This window comes from Petaurus breviceps, unplaced genomic scaffold (assembly GCF_028583685.1).
Source record: "Petaurus breviceps papuanus isolate PSGF00001 unplaced genomic scaffold, PetGlider_PUasm1.0 176, whole genome shotgun sequence".
Lineage (NCBI taxonomy): Eukaryota > Metazoa > Chordata > Mammalia > Diprotodontia > Petauridae > Petaurus > Petaurus breviceps.
Genome location: NW_027185771.1, coordinates 5,280,613 through 5,302,974, shown reverse-complemented (window position 1 = coordinate 5,302,974; position 22,362 = coordinate 5,280,613). Strand labels below are relative to the sequence as shown.

At 41.2% G+C, this 22,362-nt stretch overlaps 1 protein-coding gene across 3 annotated transcripts in view; it reads left to right on the top strand.

The window, feature by feature from the left end:
- Positions 1-22,362, top strand: part of ACSF3 (acyl-CoA synthetase family member 3) — a 239,209-nt gene that overhangs the window by 198,080 nt on the left and 18,767 nt on the right. For all 3 annotated transcript variants that reach the window (XM_069085545.1, XM_069085544.1, XM_069085546.1), the window contains 2 exons: positions 14,603-14,737; positions 18,551-18,662. In XM_069085545.1, coding sequence (XP_068941646.1) covers positions 14,603-14,737; positions 18,551-18,662 — 247 coding nt within the window. The remainder of the gene's footprint in view (positions 1-14,602; positions 14,738-18,550; positions 18,663-22,362) is intronic.

Below are 22,362 nucleotides of genomic sequence, written 5' to 3'. Positions count from 1 at the left end.
AAGGAAATAAGGAAATAAGGAAATAAGGAAATAAGGAAATAAGGAAATAAGGAAATGAGAATGTTTGCCCTCTTCCAATCCTGTGGTCCTTCCTCCTCTCCTTCTACAGCCTCAGAAATGACTGACATTAACCCTGTGGTTGTATCTGCCCGTTCTTTCAGCACCATAGGATACTATTCATCTGGCCCTGGTGCCTTTCACTTCCTAGTGACCTCTTTTGGGGGTATTTTCCAGTCCCCAAATCACTCTCCTTTGCTACAAAAACAAGCAGAGTAAGATTTGAGCAGTTCTTTCTTCTTTCCATTATCTACTATCATCATTCTTTCCATTCCAATGGCAACTCCTATATTTCCTTTGATTCTTCTCTTTTCTCCAAAATGATTTTTTTTTAAAAAGGGCTTTTTTGCCCTTAGTTTTCCTGAAGTGTAACACTTCTGATACTATTCTTAGAGAACTGGACCAAGCTTTTATATCTATTTCCATTACAGGCATACCTCAGAGATAGTGCAGGTTCCAGACCTCAATAAAGTAAATATCACAATAAAGCAAATATTGCAATAAAACAAGTCACACAAATTCTTTTGCTTCTGAGTTCATATAAAAATTATGTTTACACTATATTCTAGTCTATTAAGTGTTCAATAGTATTGTCTTAAAAATATTATATACCTTAATTTAAAAATACTTTGTTGCTAAAAGAAAAAAAATGCTAACCATCATCTGAGCTTTCAGTGAGTCATAATCTTTTTGCTGGTGGAGGGTCTTGCCTCGATGCTGATGGCTTCTAATTGATCAAGATGGTGGTTGCTGAAGGTTGGGGTGGCTGTGCCAATTTCTTAAAATAAGACAACAATGAAATCTGCAGCATTAATGTATTCCTTTCACTTGAACACTTAGAGGCCATTGAGAGTTATCAGTTGACCTAATTTCAATATTGTCGTGTCTCAGGGAATAGGAAGGCCCGAGGAGAGGCAGAGACTTGGGGAATGACCAGTTGGTGGAGCACTCAGAACATAAGTGACGTTTATTGATTAAGTTTGCCATTTCATAAGGGTGTGGTTCATGGCGCCCCAAAATAATTACAATAGTAACATCAAAGATCACTGATCACAGATTACCATAATAAACATAATAATAACATATTGTGAGAATTATCAAATTGTGACACAGAGACACAATGTAAGCACGTGCTATTGTAATAATGATGCCAATAGACTTGCTCAGCACAGGGCTGCCACAAATTTTACAAATTCCAATTTTGTGAAAAAAAAAAAAAACTATTTACAGAGTACAATAAAGCCAGGTATGCCTGTACTTACTCTTGCTTCTGTCTCCTCTATGTGTCTTTTTAAAATGTAAAATGTAGATTGATTATTAATGAATTCCCTGTACATTCATACTAATCTGTTTAGACAACACCCCCTTTTTTCCTCTTCATTACCATTTCTCTTTGTGTGGCTCCAGAGTTCCATTCTTGGGAGTTTCCCATCCATTCTGGACTGGCTTCCTCTGTAGCCCATGGGATGCCATCTGTCCTTTCTTTGAACCTTTTGAAATCTACTCTCCTAAAATCTAGGTTACAGACATAGCCGGCTTTCCTCTTCTTCTCTGTCAGATTCTAAGACTGCGTGGTTTTTGTCTACCCTGCCACCACCCCCAGATTCTCATCCTCTTCCCCACCTCCAGCAACCGTTTCCTCCAAATAGGTGAAAAATACCTCCAGAGTAGATTCTTCCCTCCACTCTTAGAAGGATTATCACTAGGACAAGTGAAGAAATTGTTAGTTGTTCAGCTTTTGGCAGAGAGAGCTCCAAATTATTGACATCCTCTCCCTACTATTTCATGCTTCCTCACCAAAGTTTGGGGTCTTGAGCATACACGCACAATTCTAGCCGCAGTCATCCCCCACCCCAACAATAAAAAAAAAGTCTCTCTTCCTTCCTCCTTTCTTTTTAGTTTCTTTTGTTAAGGAAACATCCTAAGGCTACCAGGGGAGAGGTTTGGGGATTTCAGTCTGTCTCCAGGAAGGAGGCACACTTTATTTTGCAGGTTTTGTTCCTCCCTTAATTATCCCAGAAGGCGTGGCTGACTACACACATACTCCTTTTAGTAAAAGTCAAAAAAGTTTCTTCTAACCAAAGATCCCATAAGGATAGAGCTGGGGATGTGACTAGGTGAAATATAACATTAAAAAATCAGAGGTGAAAGTTAGACTGGAGGGAAGAAGTGTGAAGGGATGAGAAAGTAACCGGTGAGCCGAAAGAGCCAGCAATCAGAGGGAATGGGAATTGTCAATATAATATGTTTTCCTCCAACTCTGAAACTCCTAGAGAGCTCATTGCACCCATTTATAATACAGGGTGGTAGCTGAAGCTAACCAGATTTTAATGCACTCAGTCCCCCACCTAGCCAACAGACCTGGCCATTTTAAGATTCCTCTTCTAAGGCAATGATTTAATACATTTATTTGACTGCTACTCTAAAATGAATGGTTTGGTCCCTTTGCTGAAATGAGCTGTCACATTGCAAGTAATGCCTGCTTCTGACTTTCCGCCTCCCCCTCTCATGGTCCCTCTGACACTAGCATCACAGACTTCTCTCTTCTCATCCCACCCATCCACCCACTTACCTTATCCATTGCTGTGTGTGCATCAGGAAGCTTCAGCTCGTTCCCAAGCAGTTGCTACCTGCTTAAACAGATTAGAAAGGCACTGGACTGGGAAGGAGAACCACCGTCAGAGAGTAGAGTCACACAGTGCCTTGGTGAGCCAACACCTCATTGGTTAAGCTACGAGAGGTGAAGGTACGTTCAGGGACCTCTGGTGTTTGGTGAGGAACAAGAACTAAATTTGGAATTTTCCAGGTGGGTGAGGCAGAATGCCATCTTGACAATTTCATCCTCCAAAAGCTCTCTCATTGTCCCTGATGCTGAGAAGCAAATGCCCTGCTACTGGCAGCCCCCATCCAGCCCACTCAGATGTTCTGTCCAGTTAGTTTCTCATATTGCCTCAGTGAACTGCCATGTATCCAGTTAGCCCCTAATGTGTCCCCACCTCTCATAAAGCCTGAGATGCAATGGCATCTGCTTGTAGGCTTAGGGAAAAACAGTATTGGAGAGGTTTTCCACCTTGAGGAAGGAACTGCAAGGAAGCTGTTGTATACTGGAGGAAAAGGAAAAGGAGGAGGAGAAGGAAGAGGAGGAAGAAGAGGAGAAGAAAGAAAGGAAAAAAGGAGGAGGAAGAGCAGGAAAAGGAAGAAGAGGAGCCACTCTCCGAGTCCCATTTAAATGTTGGATCACGTTTCTTGAAATAAGATGACTTGTACCAGCCACTGAGGTCACCATTTTACCTCAGAGCTAAGGTGGTCTCTGTGACCCCATTCATGCCCTTGAAAGGCAAAAGAAACATGTTAAATGCCAGAGAGCTGTGATTACTTCTTGGCTACAATTTCAGGGCATCAACATCTTCCAGATACCAGTGTCCATTACCAATTACAGTTTGAACCGGCACATCTGCTCAGGCACTAAGAAGATTGTGAGGAGCTTCCTTCTTGTCTATCCTTCTCCTTCCTTTGGAGGACTCTTAGAAGACCTGACCTGGTGTGATTGTACTCTTTTGATAGAATGGCAGCATCACTGACCTACTGTCAATAAGACATGAACTTGAAGAGTTTGAACTTGGGCTAATCTGTCCATGGTCTCTGCCTGTTCTCTCATGGCCAATGCCATGCATTTGTGAGATGACTGATTAGTGGTAAAATGGCAGACTTCTCTCTTCCAACCAGCAAACATTTATTAAGACATATTTCTCATGTGTCTAGCTCAGGGATAGGTGCTATGGGGAATGCAGGAGAATGTCTTTGTTTGGGAATACAAAAAAACATGTTGTAATAAACCATGTCTTAAAGTGACTCATTGTAAGACAAGGCCTGCCTTGACGCTTTTGCCTCTTCCCATAACCATCTCCTTCTCCTATATACTCACTTCTCCCTTGGCTTCCATGACTTTTTTCCTCATAGTTCTTCAACATATCAATCTCCTTTACTGGTTCATCATCCATCTTCTGTCCCCTAAATGTAGGCATCTCCCAAAGTTCTGGCCCGGGACTTCTCTCTCCCTCCATCCCTCCCTCTCCATCCCTCCCTCTCTTTCTCTTCCACGTTGATCTCATCCAGTCCTACAGATTCAACTTATTACCTCTATGGAAATGACTCCAACGACATACAGTTAAAGCCTTGACCTCTTTCCTGAGCTCCAGTCCTACATCTCCACATTGAAGTCCAGTTGCCATCTTAAATTCAACTGGACCAAAACAGAACTCTTCATGTTTCCTACTCCAAACTTGACTGTTTCTGTTAATAACCTCACCATACTCCCAGGCACCAGATTCTGAACTTGGGATTTATTTTTGAATCCTTCATTCAATCAGTCACTAAGTTGTCTTATATTATTGATTTTGAAGGTAGAATTAGGATATTTCTCCCCTTCTCTCCACTCCATTCCTTCTGCAACCACTTTAGTTCACTTCAAAACCACTCATTCAGACCATTGTTGTAGTCTCCTAACTGATCTCCCTGCCTCCAGGCTTTGTCCTCTCCAAATCCATCCTTAATACAGGCACCAAAATAACCATCCTACAGTGCAGGTTTGCTGTGTCACCTCCCTGTTTAGAAACCTTCAGTGGTTCCATACTACATCTAAAATAAAATATAAATTCATTAGCCTGGCATTCGGAACCCTCCACAGTCTATCTACAGCTCACCTTTTCAGCTTTATTTCAAATATCACTGTCCTTCATACACTCTATACTCTAGCCAAACACACACTGTTACTGTTCCTTGGCCATCTCCTGCCTTTTCCCAGGCTGCCCTTCATGCTTGATATAAATCTTCTCCTCATCACTCCTCTGATTGATGACATCATTGTCATCATCTTCAATGTTTATATGGCAATTTTTGGTTTACAAAATATTGATATGATCTCATTTGGTCTTCACAAGAGTTCTGTGACATGGGCATTCTTGGTGTTGGTCTCTTTATTATCTTCATTCAGCCCTCCACCTTTGTTTCCAACCTTCTAGCTGCTACCCACCTAGCATGAGTAAAAGTCTTCATTCCCTTCTCAGTGAATGATAGGACACCTGGTTAGGACCCCTTCTTTACTCTCATCCCTCCTTGCCTTGGATGCTTCTCTACATATTATTGTATCCCCAAAGTAGACTGTAATCCTTGAGAGTAAAAACTGAGTCATTTTTGTTTTTGTACTGCGCTTTGAGTATAGTGCCTAGCACATATTATGAAGTGCTCATTCAAATGAATTGACTGTCCATGGGTGTCTTGTTGCTTTTGTCAGTGACAGTGTATTTATCATCCATTGAAACTCCCAAATGGGCAAGTAAAGGGGTAAGGTTTGGGTCTTGGGCAGCACTAAGTGAGTAGAATGAGGTCATCCTGTACAAATTAAGTGTACCTTGGGGTTTACAGTTTAGTTGGAGAGATAAAATGAATACACATTCAACAGTTAATCACTATTTTAATCATACAATTGTATGACAGCAGTTCTAAGTACAGTGGAGATTCAGAAGATCACAGAATTTCAAAGTTGAAAGAAGTTTCATTGACCATCTTGTCCAACCTATACTGGAAAATGAATTTGCTCTGTGACACTCAAAAAGAGGTCATCCAGCCTCTGCTCAAAGACCTCAAGTCTCTAGTTAAAGAACACACGACCTCCCAAACAGTCCATTACACCTTTAGATAGCTCTGGTTGGGAGGAAGCTTTTTCTGGCATCAGTTCTAAATTTGACTCTTAGCAGTTTCTACTCATTGTTCCTGGCCTAAACAGAACAAGACTAATCACTCTTTCCACATGACAAACTTTCAAATATTTGAAAGTCCCTATCACCTTCCCCCTAAATCTTCTCTTCCCCCAATGAATCATTACCATCCTTCAACTGATGCTAATATGGCATGAATGCTAGAAAGGAGAGATACATCCAGGCAAGGATAGCCAGAGAAAGCTGTATGAATAAGGGAGTGCTTGAGCTGAACCTTGAAGGACATATTTTTCACTGGGACACACAGTGGGAGCTAGGGAGCCAAAAAGCATATATTCTCTCTGTAGCCCTAATTGTGTCCTTAATTCTCATCATGACCCCAGCCAAGTAGAGTTTAATGGAACAGAAAGAGTGCTAGATTCAGTTGGGAGACTTGGGTTCAAATCCCTCTCTACCACTTACTACCTTTATGTGACTGTTGGAAAATCCCCATCCTTTTCAGGATCTCAGTTTCCTACTTTGTATAATAAAAGAATTAGGCTAGGTGACTCTCTAAAGCCCCTTCCATCTCTGACATTTTCTGCTTTAAGATCCCTTCCTGTCTCTTTCTCTTCTCTGGATCCTAGTATCCTAAATCACTTATCTCCTTTGAGCCCGATTTTCCCCTTTCTGTGATAAGGAAATAACAATAACTGCCTTTTACCTGCCTTGCAAGGACTGACAAGCTACAGTAAAATGTATGAATGCACTGTGAATAGTTTGGAGAGAGTGTTATAGAATACCAGGTGGTTGAGTGTCACTGTTTGAGTAAGAAAACCAAACTGAAGAAATGGAAGCGTATGTTTGCACATGCCGTTATCAACCTTTGGAAATGATTAACAGGCTATTAATGCCTGTCAGGCCTCCCTTTTTCTATCTAGAATGTTGTTTTGTAAGTCTTTGGGGAGGTTGTGACAATCCCCAACTGTGGGAGCATGTGGGCTCTCTCCAAGGTAGAGCTGGACATGGTGGCCCATCAACATCAATGTGGAGAACAGAAGCCATTGTCTAAAATGGTAGAAGACCTTCTAGATGGTAGAGGGGAGATTCTTTTGGGCCACCAACTCGACCGTATCTGGGACATTTTTAGCATTCTATTAGCGTAGTTGATCAAATTATATGGTATAACGTTGATGTTCTGAGACTGTAGTGAGAAATAAACATGCCCTACAGGCTCTGGATGTGTGGCTGGTGCCGGATCTGGTTTCTGTGTCTGATGCACTGCCATTATTTTAAAAGGAATAACAAGGTTTTTTTTAAAAAGCCACAATTTTTTAACAAGTCTCATTGGAGTTGGCAAACCTCATTGGCATGGCAGCTGCCTGGTGTGTTATTGTTCTGGACATACTAGTTGTTGGTTGATAACAGCTGGGACAGTGCAGAGGGTAATTTCTGTCTGTCATCTGTGGTGGAGAGAGTGTACTTACATTTCCTTACCAGCCATTCCCAGGGGCATCTGCCTAAAGCAGAGAGATGGGTGCCTGTGGCCACATGCAGAACCAGAAGGGTCCAAAGTGAGAATTTTAGAGAAAGCACCATATGGGGTGGGGAAAAGAGGGAGGGCCCTTTCCTCACCATCATGTTCATTAAATATTGATTAAGTGCTGGTCTTATAGGATCTTAATTCTGGAAGGGACATTAGGGATCCAACTCCCTTACTTTACAGAAGAGCAGACAGAGGCACAATGACCTGCCTATGGTCACAAAAGTAGTGAAAAGAGTCAGAATGTGCACCCAACTCTTCTGATTACAAGTGTTCTTTGTGTGTGTTTGATGCTCTTCTGGGTCCTGCACAAAAGAAAACTGAGCAGACATAGCCTGTGCCCTTGGGGAGCTTATGACCTAAGGCAGGCAATATAGATAAACAGACAGGCATTACAAATATTACACACCCCGCACACTAAGTAGGAAGAAATGTGTATCCCAGAGCCGCTAATGGCCAACATCCAATACTTTAGGGGAAAGATTAAAATGTTAAAATGCACCTGGCTAATTACTCTAAGAACAAAACCCTTTGGGGGTGGAAAAGGTTCTCTTTTGGTAGATCTTGAAGTGGGGGGGAAAGGGAACTAGGAAAGAACAGCTTCCTTCTCGCCCATGACCACACCCTCCCATGGAGTTATCACATTTTAGGGAAAGGAGGGTACAGCTGTATCACCTCATTCTCTGTTGGTTATGATCCTAGGATCATAAGATTTAGAGAGGGAAGCAACCATAAAGATCATATTCTGACCCCTCTCTTTTTTTATTTCATCTTTCCAATTAACAAAAATCTTTCCTTTCACTCCCATTTCTTCCCCATCAGCTTAAAACAAAAACAAAAACCCTTGTAACAAATATAAATAGTCAAGTAAAACAAATTGTTGCCTTTCTTTCAGTCACAGGAGCTGGCCCATATTAGGTATGGTTGTTGCCTTGACTTGACTTGACTTATGTCCAAAAATGTATGTCTCGGTCTGCACCCTAATTCTATCATATCACTGGAGAGGGGAAAAGCTCTACATTGAATGCATCAGAAATGTTCAAAAGCAGCCATGTGTGATTAAGAGAGCTCAAGTGACTTTTAATTAAATGACTTCGAGCCTACTTGGGTGCAGAAGGATGGCAGATTCTACTAGTTGGAAGGGACCTCAAAAGTTGTATAGTCCAACCTCTGCCTGAGACTGAGAGTCTCCCCTGGAGCACATCAAATGAGTGACCATCCAGCTTTTGAATTCCTGCAGTGAGAGACTGCCCTCACCTAATGATGCAACCCTTAGAGATAACTGTAATTGTTTGGAAATTTTTCCTGTGATGGGTGGATTGACTGAAATGACTGAAAAAACAATATTTTGAGTTTCTGAGCCTATCAATTTACTAAGCAATGCATGCATAACAAATCAGAACCAGGCCTTGTCAGCTTGGTACTGGACCCCAAATACAGGGAGAGATGGATTTTTTAATGCATTTTTAGAAAAACAATAGGATATGAACCAGGATACAAAATTAGGTAATCTGATTTCTAATTGGAGGAAAGATGATGGATTTTCCAAGTTGGAAAGGGGAAGAGTGAGTTTCAGTCAAGTAGGGAAGGGCCAAGTAGGTTTCAAGGTCTTTCCTTTCCCAGAATTGGGACATGCTGATTAATTGCATCCACCTGCATTTTACAAAACAATGGATGGTTTATACCGTCTATTTTCCGAGAATGAAATAGACGGAGGACAATGCGTGTGGCAGCACAAGATGGCATCAGTGCTAATGAGACAGAAGCCAAGTGGTTCTCTGGATTCTCACAGCACACCAACCCCATTTTGTGATCAGCCTTCATTTTATTTCTTCTTTCCTTACATTAAGCCTAAATCTGACTTTTTGAAGCTTCTACCTACTGCTTCTAGAGGAAGCAGGCCAGAAAAAAAAAAAAAGCTCTTTCCTTTTCCATGTGATAGCCTTTCAGGGATTTGAAGACAATCATCCTGCTTCACCCTGAATCTTCTGCTCTCCAGGCTAAGTATTCCTAGTTCTTTTAACCATTCCTAATATGGCATGATCTTAAGGTCCTTTATGATCCTGGCTGCCCACCCCTAGCCACTCTTTCATTTATCAGTGCCCTTCCTAAAATGTGGCACCGAGAATTGAACTCAATATTCCAGAGGTGGACAAACACAGTAGAGCGGAGCCTTCTGTCATGTTAGGTTTCTCAACTGGTCTGTCACAGTATTGACTCTTAGATTTGGCAGTCTGCTGAGATCCCCAAATTGCTTTCCGATAAACTATACCCTGCCAACCTTGTATCTGTGAAGTTGGGTTTTTTAACTCAAGTATAAGACAGCATTTATCACTACTGAATGCGTCTTATTGGATTCCTCAACTCTACAGTTGCAGAGAAATTAGGTTGCCCTGGAAATTACTTGGTATATATGCGTACCCTCTTACCTGTACACATCTTATATACTCACGTGCAATACAATGTAAGCTCCTTAAAAGCAAGAACTGCTTTTGCCTTTGTATCCTTAAGCACCATAACAGTCATTCAGTGAACATTCATTAAGAACCTTTTATACGCCAGGCACTGTGCTGAGCACCAGGAATAGAGCAAGAGGAAAACAGGATGGATTGGAGTGGCACTTAATAAATGCTTATTGAATAAATTGATGAGTTCAGCCCAACATTATAGCCTTCTGTGATGTCTTCGGAGCCTGACTCCATCATTCAGTACCTAGTTCTCTGCCCAGGTTTGATAAACCAGTCATCTATGCCTTTATCCAAGTCACTAATTAAAATATTAACAGTTTAAATAACCAACAACTGATTTCTGGGATCCTCCTAGGGGAGAGTTCATTCCAAATTGATGTCAAACCAATAGTGACTATTAGATTATTCAACTAATATGGAAAACAAAGGACAAATACAACCAGCAATAATAATATCATCTCCTAGCCCACATCTTTTTTTTATTTGCTTTTATTTTACAACATTCAGTTCCGCAGTCCCTTGAGTTTCATTTTTTTCTCCCCCTCCATCACGGCGGCATGCACTCGAATACAGGATCTATAAATATCTTCACATTAATCATTAGTCAGGTTGTACAGAAGGATTATAACTGATGGAATGATCCATGGCCAAGAAGAAACAAAACAAAACAAGACAAAGAAAGAGAGCAGGTAGCTTGTTTCACTCTGCATTCAGACTCGGCATCTCTCTCTCTGGATGTGGGCCTCTCTTTCAGTCATGAGTCTTTTGGAGTTGTCTCATAACCTTACACTGTTCTAGCCCACATCTTGAGGGCAGTTAGGTGGTACAGAGGATAGAATGCCAGGCCTGGTGTCAAGGAGATCTGAGCTCAAATCTGTCCTCAGACACTTACTAGCTATGTGACCCTGGGCAAGTTACTTGACCCTGTTTGCCTCAGTTTCCTCATCTGTAAAATGATCTGAAGAAGGAAATGGCAAGCAACTCTAGTGTCTTTGCAAGACAACTCCAAATGGGGTCACGTAGAGTCAGACATGACTGAAATGACAGAACAACAACAAAGCCCATATTTTACCATAGTTTCCCTTAAAATAGCATTGAAGATTGTCAAAAAGATTTCTTAAACTCAGAGTAAAAGATTTTTTCACCATTTCCCTGATTTACCTGGCTATGTATACAGATATATGAAGGACTATACATGCTATAGGGAGGTCATGGTGTGGAAATTTCTCCACCAATGCGGTTTACAGATCATATTAATATTCCTATTTTATATTACTGTGCTGTAAGAAGTGATGAATTCAAAGAAGCATGTAAAGACTTATATGAATTGATTCAGAGGGAAATCAGCAGAGCTAAAAATTTTACACACACACACAATGACTACAATGCAGACGGAAATAAAAATCACAAAACAATTAAACATGGATGTTTCTAGGAAAGAAGGAAGGAAATGAGCATTTATTAAGCAATTACTATGTACAGGCACTGTGTCAAGTGCTTGGGATATTAATATAGACAGAAAGAAAGATAAGCCTTGCCTTCGAGCAGCTACTATTCTAATGGGAGAAGGCAGCCCACCAAAGGGAGCTGAAAAGGAGGAAAGTAGAGGGAAATGAAGGTAAGGAAGTGATGGTTTTGAAGGTGGGGGAGGGGAATGAAGACTGCCCAACCTGAGCCCTTCCACAAAATGGAGACCTCAGGAGGACCTGACCAATGTAAGAAGGTGAGGGGGAACCTGGCATAGGTATATTCCAGAGTGAGAAGGCCAAAGGGTTAGTTGGCTCTTCCTCCAGCACTGAGGAAAGTTCCAGGATGCAGCAGAGGCATGGTATGGGATTCTAGAAAGTCAGGAGCAGGGCTGAGGGGAAAATTTGCAAAATTACAAAAAAGCAGCATGGGCCCCATCGAAGAGATACCCCATCTCTCTTCTTGGCAGAGTTCAGAAGTCCACAAATGTGGCATGTTAAATATGTTTTCAGACTTTTCTGGTGTATTGTTATGTTTTGCTAATTGTTTTTCTCCTTTTCTTTCCTTAAAAAATATTTCCTATAAGGAACAACTCTCTGGGAGGGAGGAGAGGAAGGGATACTGAAAAATTTTGGTGATATAAAACAGGAAATAATCTTGATAAAATGTATTTTTAAATGATGCCCATATCTCAATGAGATCATAAAAATGGGGAAAGGACCCACGTGCACAAAAATATTTATAGCAGCTCTTTTTATGGTGGCAAAGAATTGGGAATTGAGGGGATGTCCATCAGTTGGGGAATGGCTGAACAAGTTGTGGTATATGAATCTAATGGCATACAATGAAATGATGAGCAGATGGACTTCAGAAAAACCTGGAAAGATATATATTAACAGATACCAAGTGGAATGAGCAAAACCAGGACAGCTTGGTACACAGTAATAGCCACATTGTGACTGACTTTGACAGACTTAGCTCTTCTCAGCAATATGGTGATCTAAGACAATTCCACAAAAGATTCATCGTGGAAAATGCCATCCACATTCAGAGAAAAAACTTCAGGGTCTGAATGCAGATGGAAGCACACTATTTGCTCTCCTTTTCTTCTGTTGTTTTGTTTTGTTTCTTCTTTCTCATGGTTCTTCTCATTAGTTCTGACTCTACATCATGAATGATGTGAAAATATGTTTAATATAAATGTATAAGTAGAGCCTATATTAGATTACATGCCATCTTGGGGAGGAAGGAGACCATTTAAAACTCAAGATCTTATGGAAGTGAATTTTGAAAACTAAAAATGAGTTAATTAATTATACATTAATTAAATAAAAATGATGCCCATGTAGCAGTGAGGAAACCAAGCCTAGGAAAGACTAGGTGATTGTGGTCCTTTGACAAAGATACTCAGAAAAGTCAGTACTGGACTTCAAAACCAGGTCTTCAATTCCTTCCCCATACCATTATATTTACTTTGCTAGGAACTCAGCATCTAGATACTAGAAGCATTTCTAATGGAGCACCACCTTTTTACTTATCCAAGCGAAGTGGGTGGCCTATATGATGGCCTGGGTCAATCACTAGCATTACACTCTGCTTGCCTGCTATGGAACCAGCAGGGAAAAAAGGCACTTCCAGCGCCAGCAAATCCCTCACATTCCTTAACCAGGTCTAACTCCTATCTAGCCATGCTGAGGACTAGAAGAAAATATACTCCAAATGACTGGGCTCTGTCGATCCTGCTCTCCCTTCTGTACATCTGAGATTGCTGATTTGCCCAGATATCCTGGCCAGCTCCTGTGTGTGAGCTTTCAGACCTCTGCAGTCAGGGCTGTCAGTGAAACCCCAGTGGGGAATCAAGCTCAGTGTGTGAACACAATGGAACCTTGCATCATTAAAGAGAGAAGAAAGATTGACAGGTAGGTTAAAGCTAAGAGCCCCCTGGTGCTCCTATCAAGAGTCTGAAATTGAAATCAGAGGCCAGGAGACACCTTCCCTCCTCCCTCCACCCTTAGCCCAAAGGTTGGCAGAGGCTGTATTAGCAGAATGGGCCTAATCATGTTAAGGAGCTATCAAAGTGCAACAGTTTGTTAAGCATTTAGCCAGGTTGTGCTGAGATGACCCCGATCCTCCATCTTCCCAGGACCAGAAAGAGTGCCTAATTACCAGAGCACACCTGCCACACTTCATTCTTTCCTTTCGTTCTCCCACCCTCCTTCTGAACTCTGCAGAAGGAATTCTAATCCCATCGACTTTCCTCTGCTATCATCCCCAGTGACATCCATGCCCTTTCATAATTACAGCTCCTCCTGTTCCCTCGCCTGGAAAAATTACCACCCCAGCCCCGTGCCAAAGTCATCAGATTCACGTCTCCTGGTTTTGTGTTGCATTTACAAACTCCTGAATTTGAGGATCTCGGAGCCTTTCACAAGCATGGCAGCGAGCCTCATGTGCACAGCTAGAGACCCGGGGATGTTTGGTGATTTTGTCAGGGACATGGTACAAGATGGAATGGATTCTGAGAGCAGAAACCAGAACTCCCAGAGAAAGCCTCCTGGTGGGGCTTTCTAATTTCTCCCCCAGCTAAGTCTTTCTTCTATTGAAGAGTGATGGAAAAAATATATAGATTTCAGATTCTGCTCAGTGTTTAGATCGAAAGATCTTTTGGGGGAGAATAAGTCATCAAGCATTTATTGAGTATCTGCTATGTGCCAGGCATTTTGGGGATATAAGAAAAAAAAGACAGATGGGGGCCTCTTGGGGAAGGGGGTAGGACTGAGTCTGCAGCCACTCAATGGTGGGGCTCTTAGCCCCTCTCCCCCACACATGCAACTTCGGAGATGGTCTCCATAAGCTGCTTGACCACCAAGTGATTAATTTGGGGGCCACAACAATTCATGAAGACCATCTGCCACTCTTTGACTTGACAGAGTGGGCCATTAAATGATAAACAGCCAGTCCATCCTTGGCCTATGTTACACAGAACTTTCTAGTTTCATGGTCAGCAAGTCAAGAAGCAGTTATTAAACACTTGCTAGATGCCAAGTGCCGTACTATGCACTGGGTCTACTGAAAAAGGCAAAACCATGGTCCCTGCCCTCCAAGAGCTCACAGTATAACGGAGGCTAGTTGGTCTGTTGTTGTCCTTCGTGCTTGAAGAGGACCGAAATGACCTCCCTGTGTCGGGGTCAGTGTAGGAGGCGGCACGTACATAGCTTTGTATAACAAGTCATATTCCATCCCATGGCTTGGAGACAATAAGACTTCAGCTAACCATACTGCTTGGGGTGGCATTTGCTGGTTAATAGAATTTCAGTAAACTGAAGCTTAACAAGGAATAGACATGAACAGGGATCACCTCTCTTTTGCAGGAGATACAGCCGTGTTCAAGGATAGCAGATACTGGATCATGGGCCGCACATCCGTGGACATCATTAAGAGCGGCGGCTACAAAATCAGTGCTCTGGAAGTGGAACGCCACTTGCTTTGTCACCCGAGCATCGTGGGTAAGGGCCTGCTCTGCCAGGGGCTTCTCCAGCTACTGGAGGGTCTCCCTCTCATCTGGGCTGGAAATGCAGCAGCCGGCCATCCGTGGGCCCGGTGCCAGGGCTAAGTACAGAGCTTGTCCCCTGCTCCACTCTTCCTACCAGGGGCTCGCCATGTCAGTGCTGGACTTGGTTCAGACACCCCACACACAAGTGACCCACTGACTGGCCTCAGCCTCTGCCAGCAGCAACCAGCCAATCCATAAACATTTATCAAGTGCCTTCTAGGTACAGTAGAAGAGGTCACAGGCATGCACCATCACACCAGGCTCATTTTTAGAGTTTAAAAAAATTAACATGTGATCTTTAATAATAACTTTAATAATATTTATCTTCATTTCATAATAATAATAACAATTGTTTATTGAACATTTTTAAGGTTTGGAGAGTATTTCACACAGGTTGTATCACTGGATGCTCACAGCCACCGTGAGAGGTAGTTGCTTTGGTTAGCCCCATTTTATGCTTGAAGAAACTGAGGCAGGCACCGGTTAAGTGACTTGCCCAGGGCCACCCCACTAGTCAGTGTCTGAAGAATTTAAACTTATGGCTTCCTGACTCCAAATCTAGCATTCTATCCTCTGGAGCAGCTTGTGTTTTCTGTCTCCTCTTCTTTGTGTCCTCCTTCTTTGTAGGAAAGAATGAAATGAAAGAGAGGTCAAAGGATAATATAGTAAATCTTCCACAGCCAGAGTTCCTGTCTCTGCAGAGAAAGGAGGATCTCATCACTTTTTCAGGGCCAAACTTGATCAAAAAAATAAATTTTATTAATGCCATTTGTCTTTACATCATAATCATTTGGGGGGGAGGACTTTTTCAGATCAAACCCTCCTTTATATAATCACTCTCCCCCCAAAAAAAGATTTTAAGCAAAAACACCTGATAACAATGACTAAATTTGGCATGTATATATTCAGGATTTTGTAATCCTGCCCTAGATAAGCTCACCTCTCTCTGCTGAGAGGAGGGCACATTCTATTTCCAGGACTCTCATTGGGTTTTTTTTCTTTATTCTGAAGTTGGTTTCTTCTTATTTACATTATTATAATCCTTATATATATTAGTCTTTTGGTTCTGCTCATTTTAGTCTGTATCAATTCATACAAATCTTCTAACAGTTCTCTGAATTCCTCATATTCATCATGTCTGGCCATTCTAAAATAATGCCATCATTGAGTGATCATTGCCTTAGGATATATTATTCTACCAGTTAAGGTATATTGAGTAGTAGAATGATATATCCTAAGGTGTTGGTCATTCTAATGTCTTCTGATGGCATTATTCATTACCTCCACTAAATACCTTCTCCACTGTCTTCTTGTGGCATGGAAGTGACTAATTTGGGCTAGTCCACTGGATTCAAATTCTGGCAGACCCTACCAAGTTCAGTGATGGATTCTGTGTCTGCTGTCTGAGGGCTGGTCTTGGTCAGTTCAGAAAGCCTGATCATTAATTAGGCTGGCCTTAGGGCAATAAATTTTTTGGGAATACAAACTCTCAAAGAATATCTACTCAGTTGCAGAACATATACCTACATTGACAAAATAACATTGGAAAAGGGATTCAGTGGAGATAATGAAAATTAGCATGAGGAAAAGAGTCCTAATAATTCTTCTAGATTTTCCTTTGATCCATGTTACACCTATCACTCAGTGCCATAGCCTCTTAATATCAAAGCTTAAGCACTGGGCCAGTTTTGGTTGTGGTATTAGTGACCATGTCTTAGACATATCTTAGTCTGGACCCTAGATATTCTGAGGGTCATAAATTCTCCTTCTAGAAAAACCAGGGAATAAATAAAGCAGGATCACTTACAGGTTTAAATATTCAGCAATCATATTTTATTTATTATACTTGGGAGGGGCTGAATTAAAAATCCAGGATGGCTTCTTGGTTAAGAATCCAACATCAAGTGGGATAAAACAGACTGGTGATTTTTACCTTGATGACATTTCTGCTTCCTTATTAAGATTATATTCATTCTTACTAGATCTTGGGGAAACAGAACATTCCAATAGGCTGGAACAAGTAACTACACCAAAGCATATGAATAAACAGAATTGCAGACTATTGCCAGTCATATGGAAGAAAACTCCAAATTGCTAATAATAAAAGAAATACATATCAAAACATTTTTGAGGTTTTACTTCACACACAGAAAATTGGTAAAAATTACAAAAGATAGAAATAGTCAATGTTGGAGGGGTTGTGGAAAGATAGGCACACTAGACATTGATGATGTAACTGTGATTTAGTTTTGCAAAGCAATTTGGAATTATGCAAATAAAGTGACTACAAAGCTTATACCCTTTGACTCAGAGATTCTATTGCGAGGTGTAAAACCCCAAGGGAGGTCACTGATAAGAGAAAGTCCCCATAGGCACTAAAATATTTATCTTAGCACTTTCTATGGTAGCAGAGAAAATGAAACAAAGTAGATGCCCATCCGTTGGGGAATGACTTCTTTTTTAATTATGAATTTAATAGACTATTAATTACTGTTCTGTAAGAAAGGACGGGCAACTAGGTGGCCCAGTGGATAGAGTGCTGGGCCTGAAGTCAGGAAGACTCATCTTCCTGAGTTCAAATCTGGCCTCAGACATTTACTAGCTGTGTGACCCTGGGCAAGTCTCTTAATCACTTAATCCCTCACCTTCAAAATGAACTAAAAAAGGAAATGGCAAACTACTCCGGTAATCTTTGCCAAGAAAACCCCAAATGAGGTCACAAAGAGTTGGACACAACTTAACAACTCAACAACAACAACAGCAAGGATACACATGGTAAATATAGAGAAGCACTGAGAACTGACATGAACTGACACAGAGTGAAGTCAGCAGGACCAAGATAACACTGTCTGCAGTGACACCAGCAATGTCGTGGGAGCAGCAACACCACAAAACGACCAAAGTTGTGGAGCGTCGAAAAGCTATTCAGATATTTTCAGTGCATGGGTCCACGTCGCTGACTTCTTTGTCTCTTCTTACTCATTTTTCTGTTATTTTTCGCAAATCATTTCCTCAGTTTTCCCCTCTATGAAATGAAGAGGTTGGATGAGATGAACTCTTAGGTACTTTCTGTTTGACTATAATTCTGTGCTTCTATGACGATCTCTTTAGGATGTGGATTAGAGAGAGGCTCCTTTGCAAAGTATGGCTAGGTGATGCAGTCAATAGAGCGCTAAACATGGAGTCAGGAAAACCTGAGTTCAAATCCTGCCTCAGACACTTGCTAGCTGTTTATAACCTTGAGCAAGTCACTTGACTTCTCTTTGCCTCAGTTTCCTCATCTCTAAAGTGGGACTAAAAACAGCATCTCCTTCCCCGCCCCATGGTTGTTTGAGGATCAAAGAGATAATATTTATAAAGTGCTTTGCAGACCTTAAATCTCTATATAAATACTAGTTGTTAGCTATTATTACTATTATTATTTCAGCTTGGGCCTCCAACATTGACTAGGTTGTTAATTCTTTTTTTTTTCTTTTTCTTTTTGGAGGGGGGAAGGTAGAGCAATTGGGGTTAAGTGACTTGCCAAGGTCACACGGCTAGTAAGTGTTAAGTGTCTGAGGCCGGATTTGAACTCAGGTTCTCCTGACTCCAGGGCCAGTGCTCTATTCACTGAGCCACCTAGCCGCCCTCATTAATTCTTTTAACACATTATGGTACTCCTTCTGCCACATTCTTCATTGTTTGATTTATTATCTGAACCTTCCAGAGACTTTGTTCATTATGTCCTCAGTTTCTCAGTGTCTTCAGGACATTTTTTTGTCCCCAGATGTGGCTGTCATTGGAGTTCCAGATATGACATGGGGTCAGCGGATTACTGCTGTGGTCCAGCTTCGTGAAGGCAAGTCACTTTCTTACAAGGACCTGAAAGAATGGGCAAGGTATAGAAATTATTTGATTTTTAAAAATTATTTCTGAATTATAATTAAATATTGATTATCATTAAAATTATATTTGAAATGACACATGCCAAATTATTCCTGGCATCCTCATAAACCAATTTTAGATTAGCCCACATGAGGAGAGGCCTGGGGTCATTGTAAAGCACAGTGTAATTTGGGGATTGTTCACTGAGGATGCTGCCTTCCTTTGCCTTCTCTTCCCCCCACCCCACAACCATTTCCCTCCAACTCAAGTAAGTAGATGCTATACTTTTCTAAAAGTTTTATTATTTAATTTTAACACTTCTTAAATATTGAGTTCTAAATTCTTTCCCTCCCTCCCACCCCTTCCCCACCCACTGAGAAGGCAAGCAAAATGATATCCCTTATACACGTGAAATCATGCTAAGCGTATTTCAATATTAATAACCGTATCACCAAAAAAAGCAAGGAAAATAGAGAAAAAGAGAAAATTATACTTCAGTCTGTAGTCATAATTCATCAGTTTCCCCCCTTGAGGTGAATGGCATTTTTTTCATCATGACTCCTCAGGAATTGTCTTAGGTCATTGTATTGATCAGAGTAGCCAAGTCTTTCCCAGTTGCTCATCATTACATCATTGCTGTTACTACACACAGTGATCTCCCAGCTCTGCTCACTACACTTGGTATCAGTTCATAGGGGTCTCACCATGTTTTTCTGAAATCACCCCCCCTAGTCATTTCCTATGGTACTCCATCACAATCATATTCATAACTTGTTCAGTCATTCCTCAGTTGATGAGGATCCCCTCAGTTTCCTATTCATTGTCATCACAGAATGAACCACTATTAATATTTTTGAACAAATAGGTCCTTTTCCTTTTTTTTTTTATCTCTTTGGGATAAGACCTAGTAGTGGTATTGCTGGGTCAAAGGGTATGTGCAGTTTTATAGCTCTTTGGGCACAGTTTCAAATTGTTCTTCAGAATGATTGGACCAGTTCACAATTCCACTAATGGGTTATTTGTGTACCTAATTTCCCTCATCCCCTCTATCATTTGTCATTTCTGAAAGGTGTGAGGTGGTACCTCAGAAATATTTAAATAATACTTTTCTTTAATCAATAGTGATTTAGAGCATGTTTCATATGACAACAGATAGCTTTGATTTCTTCTTCTGAAAACTGCCTGTTCATATGTTTTGACCATTTAACAATTGGGAAATGGCTCTTATTTTTATAAATGTGATTCATTTCCCTATATGTTTGAGAAATGAATCCTTTATCTGAGAAATTTGCCCTTAAATTTTTTTTTTATATTACTTCATTATCTATAGTACCTTTTAGCAAAATGTGGTTTCCCTCGTTGCCTTTTTTACTTAGGTCTGGGTTTACTTTTGCTTTGTCTAAGATCACGATCACTATCCCTGCCTTTCTGACTTCAGCTGAAGTGGAACAGATCCTACTCCAGTTCTTCATTTTTATCTCCGTGTGTGTCTTTCTGTTTCAAATGTGTCACTTGTAAACAACATATTGTTGGATTCTGGTTTCTAATCCATTCTGCCCTCTGCTTCCATTTTATGGGTGAGCTCATCCCATTCATATTCAGTTATGATTACTAGCTGTGTATTTCTTTCCATCTTATTTTCTTCTGCTTATCCTTCTCTCTCTTTTTATCTTATTCCTCTTCAAAAGTCTTTTGCTCCTGACCACTGCCTCCCTTAATCTATCCTCCCTTAATCACATCCCCCCTTCTCATATTCCCCTTCCCTTCCTCTTTCCCTTGTGAGTAAGATAGATTTTTACACCCAGTTGAGTCTATGTATATATATTCTTCCTTCTTTGAACCAATTCCAATGAGAGTAAGGTTCAAGCATCTCCCACCCCCACATGCATTTTCCCTCCACTCTAAACGTTCTTCCTTGAGTGCTTGATAGAAGTTATACTTATAAAGATAGAAATCTTCCCTTCATTCCCACCATTGAGGGCTGAGAAGTCTTATAAACCAAATTTGAAAGTATTTCCTCCAATGTGACCCCAGGGAATCTGAACTTGGAATATGGAGTGCAGCACTGTGGACAGACAAATAGGAGCATATGGGGTGACCCACCCCACAATGTGCTAGGAGCAGAACCTTTGGGGGCTAACAAGGAAAGGGTATCTCTCTCAATCCAGGGAAGAAGTCCAGAGGGGGAAAATGTGTTGACTCTCTCAGAGAAATCCATGTGGATGGAGCTGAGATGCAAAGCAAATCCAGCTGTAGAAATAAATTATTCAGGATGAGAGGCATAGAGAAGGAATATTTGTGAAGAAGCAGACAGATTTCTTATTTCTTTATTCCTCTCTTGCCCCCAGATCAGGAACAAGATTGTTAATTAGCTCTGTTCCAAAGGCCTACTCTAAAATGCAAACACTCTTGGGGAGGAGGGGAGTTAATGCTCTATTTCACCCTCAAAACAGAAGTGCCGAGACCTCAATTGTCTTTGTTTGAAAGCAAATTTGACTCCTGAGCACCTCAGCCTTGAAGCTGCCTGCCCTCCTCCTTCCCATGATGTGACTGCCCTGTCATATGTCACACTTCCAGACACTCACTGTCCTCATCACCCCAGTCAAGAGGCTGAGTACCCCCTAAAATATAGGATGGTTTTACACACTTGTTCTTCAAATTTTTCTCTTTTTTCTATCCTGAATGTTAATATCAACCAACGGTAATGTTGCCATTTCCAAAGAAAAGAAAAAAGAGGTTATTTAGGAAACCATGAATTTCTATTAATATATATTAAATTTAACATGATTGTGATTCTCTTGGCCCCCCTTCCATCTGTTCTTTGGCACTCGATCATTGACACACTTTTCTTTTTTGGTATCACTATAACTACTCTCCCCCATAATTCTCCCTACCCACCCACCCATCCCCTGCCAAATGAAAGCCTTCTCTTGTAACAAATAAGCATAGTCAAGAAAAACAAATTCACATGTCTGAAATGTATGCCTCATTCTGTACCTGTGGTCCACCGCCTTTCTGCCAAGAGATGGGGAGGTCTGCATTCTTATTAGACATCCTCAGTCTTTAAAACAGTCACAGCCTATTTCTGTTGTCCTTAAAGACAATCTGACAACTAGACTCTGCTCTTCCTCCCTCCTCATCATCTCCTTCTCCTCTCCCCTCTTTTTGCCTAAGCTTGCTGTGGGTCTCCCTCCCATCTTCTCTCTACCAATGTTCTCTCCTGGTTCTTCCCCAGAGATATCTTGGTGATTTCTACTTTCTACTGACAGCTTTTGTTCTCTCACCCCTGCTTCACAAGTGTCAAAGCACTAGACTCCCCACACCCAATGGTACTAGGCATAGCCAGGGTCCAAAAACAGAGACTCTTGGAGGAAATTTTCAGTCAATGTGGATTAAATTTTAGCTTTACTTCTGTCAGATATGAACATAAGACCATTCCCAGTTTACCAAAGAAACCTTCCTCCTGGTTTCCCTTCCCCCATCACTCCCCACCCCAATTCGCCTCCTTCTCCTTAGTGCTAAAGATATTTTTGGCGCGTCCAACATGATTTCACAAACAGTAGGAATCCTTGTTTCATCAGGGGCGGCACAGCTGGGCAATTAAAGATTCCCCTGGATTTGCAAAATCACAGTTGGAAGACTACAATTTAACAAAGGCAAGGAAGATTCTGGTTGGCCAGTTGCTGCTTTGATTAAACAATTACTTTGGTTTGG